This window comes from Solea senegalensis, linkage group LG11, assembly GCF_019176455.1.
Source record: "Solea senegalensis isolate Sse05_10M linkage group LG11, IFAPA_SoseM_1, whole genome shotgun sequence".
NCBI lineage: Eukaryota > Metazoa > Chordata > Actinopteri > Pleuronectiformes > Soleidae > Solea > Solea senegalensis.
Window position 1 is genome coordinate 15,973,508 of NC_058031.1, and position 8,657 is coordinate 15,982,164.

Sequence of the window (8,657 nt, forward strand, 5' to 3'; positions counted from 1 at the left end):
AATCATATTTCCACATAACTATGGACATAGTCAAATCAGTATGCAAACATCGCGTGTTGTTACAGGCAGCATGAATAAACCTGCTAAAGAAGGACATGATACAATCTAATCAAAACATATTCAAAATATCAGCTTTTAACATATGCAACAAATATATTTGTTTGAAAACCATGAAAAAGAGACGAAAGAGAAAGTGTTTAAGCGTTTTTTTAATAACTGTAGCACAAGAAAACAAGGACATGCAATCCATGAGAAAGATGTTTACTTAATCAATTTTAGAACCCAATTAACCAATTCTGCTTTTGTCAATTTAAACTGATATGAATTAACAAAAAAAAACCCATCAGGAAACAGTATGGTGATTTAAAGGAAAAAAAAAATCAAATCAAAAAACAAAAAAAAAACACCAAACATATCTTAAAATATATTTATATATATATACAAATCCTCCAGACAATCATTTGAAACATACTTTTTACAGCAAAATGTTGTGATCCCTTACTACAGTGCTGGTCAAAGTCTAACATGACAGATAATCCCCAGCATTTTGACAAAAATGGGGGTTAAAAAAAAATCAAAAAAATCAACTGGTTTACAGAAAAGACAGCGTGATCGCCACCCACTTCATCCATTTGTTATAATAAAAGCTCTCAATCTCTGTTTTCTTATGTTTCCTCTGTAAAAGAAAGAGAACAACAGTTTGCTTGGAATGACTAACAGATTTTTTTTTTTTTCAAATAAACACAGATTATAAAGGACTACAACAACTGGTCTACACAGACTTAAACCTAAACTTTGAAACACAGATGGGCAAAGGTTTCAAAGCAAAAAGGCCATTGCTGTATAAGTGGAATCGCTATATTATGAGATTAGCCCCCTTTTTTTATGAATTAGAGTTGAAAAGTAGTCGCAAAAATGTGTAAAAATCAGAGGGTTACTTGACATTTCGAGCTAAATTTGGATTTTGGTGGGGTGGGGAGTTTGCAAAAACACAGTATCCCATCTGAAGAACTGAATTAAAGGTGAACTACGGGAAACGACATGGGTTGGGTTAAGCAAGATTAGCTTTGGAATATGCACTCAAGTGTGTTGCTGTCAATGATAGTTACCTGGATTGATGTCAATCTAACATGAAAACTGTTTGTGCTGAATAATAACTGGCTTATTTCAAACATGTCTTGAATGTACGTCCAAGTGTAATGTGACTGCATTTGAACAGAGGACAACTGGCTGACACTTAAAAGTCAGAGCAGCTCCACTCTTATGACAAAAGATGACATTTTACAACTGGTGCATTAACTTCAGATTTTATATTAAACATCTTAATTGGTTACTCTTCATTAACACTACTGACTTTCAATATATAGCTTCTTAGAAATAATTAGGAACCAATATATTATTCAAAAGTTGGCAATTTTATTTCAGTTTGGAAAAGGACATGTACTGAAATCACCATCTTTGTGGGGAACTTTTTAAAGAAAATTGAACTCAGACAAATTCACTGCAAAGTGTTTTTTTTTTGCATGGTTCCTTCCTGACGACTTTATACTTACCCCATTGGGTTAAAAATGCAAAAGGCAACACTGAGTTTTGTTTCACTTACTACTGAACAAATGCGAAAAATCCCTAAAATGAGGATGAGGAGGGTCCTCAAAACAGAAAAAAAGGCCAAATGCCAAGACTAATTGGATCCATGCTGTTCATACCATCTAACATGGTGAACAATGGATCTTTTTTTTTCATGTTACTGTTTCACTTACAAAAAAAACGAAAAGAAAAAAAAAAAGAGGAAATCTATTACTCTTGTCACTTCCCACCCGCTGTGACCTTCAGATTTCAAATGAGAAGGAGGGGAAGAAGACTAATAAGTGGGAGTTTTTAACTAGCAAAAGGTTTCCCTGTGTCGTCCTTGCCTTTGTATGTCCTCTTCCCGTGTGTGAAGGGTATGTATCTGTACTTGATCATATGCTGGAGAAAATGCAAAAAAAAGAGGAGAATTAGCAAATGTGCATGCTTACCAATATAAAACAAGGATATGGACAGAATGAGTAAAATAAGACTACATAATAGGCTGGGCAACATCTGCACATTATACATTTTAATCAAATTTGAGGATTAGAGGTCCAGAATGTGACGTTTAGGAGGGCTTACTGGCAGAAATGGAAGATACTACGCATAAGTATGCTTCTATAAGCGTATAATCGCTTTAAAATGAAGACTGTTTCATTCGACACCTTCAGCAGCCTCACTATTAGAGGTCACTCATTCTCACCGATTTTTACACACTAGACCTTTAAGATGTTGTATGTCTACAGTTTCTCTACGTTTATTCTCTTCTTTACTCACAGAAGGCAGCTTTATCAAAAGGGTTACCGAGTCATCTCTGCTCTAATTGTTGTATCGCACAATCTTAACTGTTGCATCTGACAACCAAGTTTCTATAGCTAACAGATGGGTCTCTAGTACAACCAGTCAATATATACAGGGGCATGTAGTGAATAAGTCAGTGAATGTACAGTTTCTTTACCTTGATCTGCCTCTTCATGGTGATGCAGAAGAGCATGATGAAGTACATTACAAGGATAGGCCAGAACACTGGCACGTTGAAGGCATCAAAAAAGGTACAAATCATAGCAATAACGATGCCTTTTGTTGCAGAATGCCTGGAAAGAAAAGAAACAAAGTGTGATACTTTTATTTTACAATATCTTTTGTGCATGAACACCAAGTCACTAAATAGTATTTTGGTATGCTGTGAAGAGGTTTCTTGAGTACATCACAAGAAATAGCTCCATAGTAGAAAATGCAGAAAAGCATGTGTGGAAAACACATTGACTACTCTGTCAGTAAGGCCAACATTACTTAAAATTACCTTGTTGACTGAACATAATATATAATTAACAGTAATAAGCTGCTATTACTGTTTTTTTTTTTAAACTATTTTATCAGCACAGCAGTGAACCACAGTAAAATGAGGAACCACAGTCTTTTCACACACACACACACACAAGACAAATGCTGACTGTAGAATGATGCAAAATGGCTTTACATTCTTCCTGCTTTAGTACACAAATAGACACATAGTTTGCATAAACACAAGACATGCATCAACACATATTTTAAATGAAAAGTAGCATGTTGGGACTTGGGACCCACTGGGGGTGGGCGATATGACCTAAAATTAATATCTGTATTTTTCATCTTTTGAACGGCGACGGTATAATATCACGGTATTCCTTTTTTTGGTACGTTTTGGGAGGAGTAGCCTCCAGAGTGTGAACCACATATCTGAAGCCATCTCTGTCTATAGTTTGAATGGGCACCATGTCCTTTGCGATATATAGCACAATTGCCCTGGTAATCTTTCCATTTCTTACTACTCTTGTCGTAAGGTGCAGCAGCAGTAAGCGATGCTTGCAGGGAAAGCTGTGTAGTCTTGGGACATGCTCCGCTGGTGCTGCTGGTCCCACTTGCGCTCGTTTTGGCCCGGGTTGCCTCTTCATATTCACGGGCGTGCGTGTTTTTTAAATGATGAGACAGGTTGCTTGTGTTTCCACCTCTTGCTGTCACAACACGGCGGCAAACCTAGCATATTACTGAAGTTTGCTCCATGTCGGATGTTTTAAATCCGAACCAGTTCCAAATACAGAGGTGCCTCCTCTTTTTGGAACGGGAGTTTCCTCTCCAGCGGCCTCGGTCTCTCTGTCTGGTTCCGACACTCCACTCATCTCTTTTCAGGTAATATAGGTTACAGGCCCGACCTTTCTTCGTGATGTTTCACCAGTCATTTCTTTATTGATTACCCAGGTTAAGTGCTTGTTACACTAATTAAATGGCCACTCCCTTTTTACCGCCTGCAAAGCTGATACGAATATGTTTTACTTTTTTATTTGCAACAAGATACATAGATATATTGAATGCCTTATTATTTAGAATTAGGCTATTATTGAAGTAAATGCAGCCGTTCAAGGCGCACAATGGATTTATTACGGTATTGCCGGTATTGCAAATCCATGTCGTGGCGCAATGTCACACCGGTGATGACTATGACACTGGTGTACCGCCCACCCCTAAGTGAGGGGCGCCCAAACCATGAGCTGGACTCACCAGAATTTGAATTCAGGCAACCTCCTGATGAAGGGGCGGAACTCCTCGTTCTGCTTGGTAGGAAGAGATGGGCCCTCATCTGCACCAGATATGAGTCACAAGATAATGTTGTGGTTAGTACAAAATGTTTCAATCACGACTTAACATAAAGAATAAAACTATACAAGGTAAAACATAAAACAACCCTAACAGATAAAATGTACAGAACATTCAACTTTTTTTTTTCCAGAATTATGCTGTTGATGAATGCTGTTGATGATAGGTGTTGTTTGATGGAATGACATTTAATCGTGTAGGTAACAACCCACACCATCAACCAAGTGCACAACATAATCCCAAATTATCAGATTGAATCAACTTGCCTTCGTCAAGCAGTGAAGGGTCCACTTTTGGCGACAGAAAAGCAATGAAGAGGTTGAGATGGTAGATGCCCAATGCATATGTTACTATATACCAACCCTGAAAAGAAACATCACCGTGTTAAAAGGCTTTCTGTCCAGTAAACAGATGAACAACTAAAGTCAAGAAGTATCCGATAAACAGTCATTGTCCATTAGTATCCACTAATGGGGATAATTTTTCCAATCCAAGGGGTATTTATTATAAACAATGTATTGCACCGTCTTTCAGTGTGTTTAATGAAACAATAATCCACTCATTGATAGTTCTTTGAGACAAAATTAAACATGAACTTTTTTACTGTGTCTACTTTGAGCAGCAGCAACAAGACAAACATTTTTTGTAATGATTTGTCTTCCAGGCTACATAAATAATTAGAAGAGGGAAATGTCAGGTAGAGTATGCCACAGGCTGGGTAAATCAGCTTGCATTTTCTAAATTCCGTGAGCAAATAATAAGATATAAAAAGGTAAAACACTAACCTGTAGTATGTAGACTCTGATCATATAGACTGCAGTAAGTAGTAAAGTAGCTGCCCATCGCACTGCATAGAAAGGCGTTGACTTGTCCAGCCATGACTGATAGACCTGTGAAAAAACACACAAAGGAAACAAAAACAAGTCAGAAACAACCTTATCACACCCTGGAGCTTGTCTGTTTCATTTTCACTTTGCAGGAAATTAATATTACTATTATTCAGTGACTGTAATTGCCCTAATTACATTTAATGAATGATTGAATGAACTGATGACCACCCTTCCACTTACAGTGCAATGTAGTGATGACACTTTACCAAGAATCCAAGTTATTATTTTAACTGTATAGGAAATAAATGTAAAGCTAAATTTTACCACATGGGACATTGTCACTGATCATTTTACGACGATACAGTACAAAAAGCATTCAATTAACGTCACTAACTTGCGACATTTCACTTCATTTGTATGAGTAATATAATCTGGTAAAACATGTTTTTTCTGATTCTCTTGAGCAGACACAAGATAATTGCAAAAATCCAAAATGTTTCATTCAGTTAAAAGGAGAGTTGTACCGTTGCAAAATGTGCCCATGATGTAATAAAGCAGTGGGCTGTAAATGTAATACCAATCTAACCATTAGTTCAAGAGCTGGTGCTTATGGAAAACTCTGGAACAAATCCACAACACAATAATTTTGAAGAGAGTTAGTGGTGTGATTTTTTTTAACCGATAACCATTTAAGAGTTTAGCAAAACATCTAAATAATTAAACTTAAGGCGACTCAGAAGACTCGGTGATTGATGATAAGGAGAAAAGGAGATGATATGCGTTGTGGTCTAAGAGACATGTTACCTGTCCAATCCTTGTGAAGAAGGCAGCAACTAAAGATGGTTTCCCATGGATTGACTCCCCAACACTGTCCCCTTCTGACATTCTAACAGACAAAAGACAACATTTAAGTTAGTGGTGCATGATGGGTAGTGTACAAGTTAATAGGCTAATGTGGTTGAAATAGAATGTTGCAGCTGCAGGGCAGTTACACTAACAAACATCCCCCACTCTTGTAAATATTTGCTGGAATTTCAGGTTTGTAAGAATATAAAATGTAATAGTCAACTTGGTTTTTATTGACACACTATCAACACTCAAAAATTCTTGAAACACATGATCATCATCTTCAATGATGATCATGTGTTTTAAGAATGACTAATAATGATAAACTGACTGATGTTTTATGCACTTAAATGACAAACAAAATATCCATTAAGACGGGGTAAAGGAAATTTGTGACAAGCTTATAGAAGAAACTGATATTAGAAGCTAGAATATGCTGCCATCTGGCAATACCTGTTTCCTGTCTGGTATGACTAGATCAGAAAGATACCCACATAACTAAGTGACATGAGGTTAATGAACTGCAGAAAATATAGTATCTATGGAATGTAGGGGTAAGAAAAAAACTACATTCTTTAAGCCTTATTATTTTCCCCTGAACAATTATGAGGTATGTGAAAACGCAGTCATGGATATTGTCTGAGGCAACTGTATCTACTTAATGCTCTTAGTAAATTCATCCAGATATTTATTTATAGATCAAATAATACACAGAAAAATACAGAATTCACAGAAAAATCTAAGCATCGAGAAGCCTCCATAATGGTTATATAGCCGAATCGCAATTGAATTCTTGAGGTACGTAGATATGTCCTCAACAATTGATCAATATACATTAAAAAAAAATAAGTAACACAAACAATGGCGACACATTTCGACTAAATATCGCAAGATTGATCGTTAACTAGTGAAGTGTCCACCATTAGTGTAGTTAGGAATCACGTTACGATAGTGTAAGATACACAGTTATTGTCAACTAGCGTTACTTTTACATGGAATATACAATGAGCTATATTTAAATGTGGCGTTGATGAAAAAGGCAAGACCGTGAAGAAATGGTAGCTGTTGCGGCTTGCTAACGTTACCAGCATGACTGGCTAACCGGCTTTACGGAGTCATGGAGGCAGATTCTACGAGATGTACATAAATTACCGTTTCTGTGGACAAAACAAATACAACAACTGCTACAGACGTTATGTATGTGCTATTATTACAGGGTTATTCACGTTGCAAATTAGCCCTCGATATAGCTAACGAGCTACCTAAATGTACATTGCCCTTTCGCCCAAATTGTTTGTGTGGGTTATGTAGTCTTTGTAAAGGTTCAGCCGATCCCAGTCGGCCTTAAAATTAAAACAGGAAACTGTATTTCCCATAATTCAACCGCACAGGACGTTAAAGCCCCAGCAGCACAAAATGTAGTTCTCGGCTCGTTTTTATGAACATTGCACTGAACGTGTATTCTGCAAATGTTGAACTACAAGTACCAGCGATGACTTTGAGAATCTGACAACTCACTTCCGGAGGTACAGTGTAGGTTGCTACTGACTCCAAAGCTAGCCATTCAACCCTGAGCGAATTTACAAAACTAAACACTACTAAACACATCAGCATCCACTAAATTATACAGTTTGTTTTAGTTTGTGTCTTACTTGCAATGCGTCGCCGTGTGTATTTGTTGTGCCTGCAAATGCAGTGAAATAATCAATGACACTCGTTTCTTACCTGATACGGCCGCTGTTGTCACTACCCGGCTCTACCTAGCTAGCTAATCGAACCACGTCTCGCGCAAACTGGTGGTGTGGTGAACACGTCAGTACTTCCGCGAGGACTCCAACGCCAGACAAGAAAAGAAGACCCCGAGAACATCGAACCACCTTAGATGCCACAGGAGGACTCAAGTCAAGTCTCAGCTCATTTCCCTTGTGTGGAGTTCTATTTTACAGCAGGTATGATGGGGCTCAACGCTTCATCCTTTAATGTAAGATATCATGTGTGATGTCACCAGTTAACATTAAAGAAAAAGCCAATATGTATATGAAGGCTTTCAAGAGCATTCATAATCCAAGCTCTCTGGGGGTAAATTGTTTAATGTTGAGGGAGGAAGCCTTAAAACAGAAAAATAGAAATTAAATTATATTTGTGAAGAAAGCTGCTTCCTTAACCATGAAAGAGACCAAGTATGCTGGGCGGGAAGGCAGGATCGATTAACTTCAGTGACTGAAATAAAGGAAACTTCTGTAACATCAGGAATATGGCATCTCGTTATTTGCACTTAATGGTGCCATTACATCACTTCGATTAAGAGGTCCAGGGGGGCAATTAGTTTACCAATGTTTGGTTGTCTTATAAAGCAAGTTGTGGTCTTCAAATATCTGGATGTGAGGATGGAAGAAAAAATGGACATGGAAATCCCATGTGGATAAAGTAAATAATAAATATGAAAAGTTTCTTTGCAAACTGTTGATAAGAGAGGATCATGGATCAGGATGAGAAATCAAGAGCCTGTTCTGACTTGTTTGTTGAAATCTTGTGTTCCATATTCAGGGCTGAGAAATTGGTTGTAATATGTACATTCAAGTGGGACACTCAGTTGGAGGAAATTAAATGTCCGATAAACTGGCTAAAAAAAGTGCTAGCCAGGGAAGTGATAGATCGAAAGGTTTGTTTGGGAAAGAATGAATATGTCAGTGTCCGGAAAGAATGGAAGGGACACGGGTGTCCTAACGAAACTGAGATTGGGGAATAGTAGATTAGCCTCATCTGAAAATGATAGGA

General features: G+C 37.5%; 1 protein-coding gene across 2 annotated transcripts; it reads right to left on the reverse strand.

The window, feature by feature from the left end:
- Positions 1–191: 191 nt before the first annotated feature.
- On the reverse strand, positions 192–7,688 carry rer1 (retention in endoplasmic reticulum sorting receptor 1). 2 transcript variants are annotated; one of them, XM_044037976.1, is made up of 8 exons: positions 7,605–7,688; positions 5,838–5,919; positions 4,989–5,093; positions 4,470–4,566; positions 4,108–4,186; positions 2,528–2,663; positions 1,914–1,968; positions 192–676 (listed from the first exon to the last, which is right to left on the reverse strand). In XM_044037976.1, the coding sequence occupies exons 2-8, from the start codon at positions 5,916–5,918 to the stop codon at positions 666–668; spliced, it is 564 nt and encodes a 187-aa protein (XP_043893911.1). In that variant the 5' UTR covers position 5,919; positions 7,605–7,688; the 3' UTR covers positions 192–665. The 2 variants fall into 2 exon arrangements, with proteins under 2 accessions (XP_043893911.1, XP_043893909.1); XM_044037974.1 differs by having other exon boundaries at positions 192–1,968.
- Positions 7,689–8,657: the final 969 nt, after the last annotated feature.

Bases quoted from the DNA above. Each gene is read 5' to 3' on its own strand.
- rer1 (XM_044037974.1), bottom strand. From the start codon at position 5,918: ATGTCAGAAGGGGACAGTGTTGGGGAGTCAATCCATGGGAAACCATCT. The intron at 5,094-5,837 runs GTAACATGTCTC...GTTTTTTCACAG, and splicing joins TCTTCACAAGGATTGGACAG to GTCTATCAGTCATGGCTGGA. The intron at 4,187-4,469 runs GCAAGTTGATTC...TATCTGGTGCAG, and splicing joins CCCTTCACTGCTTGACGAAG to ATGAGGGCCCATCTCTTCCT.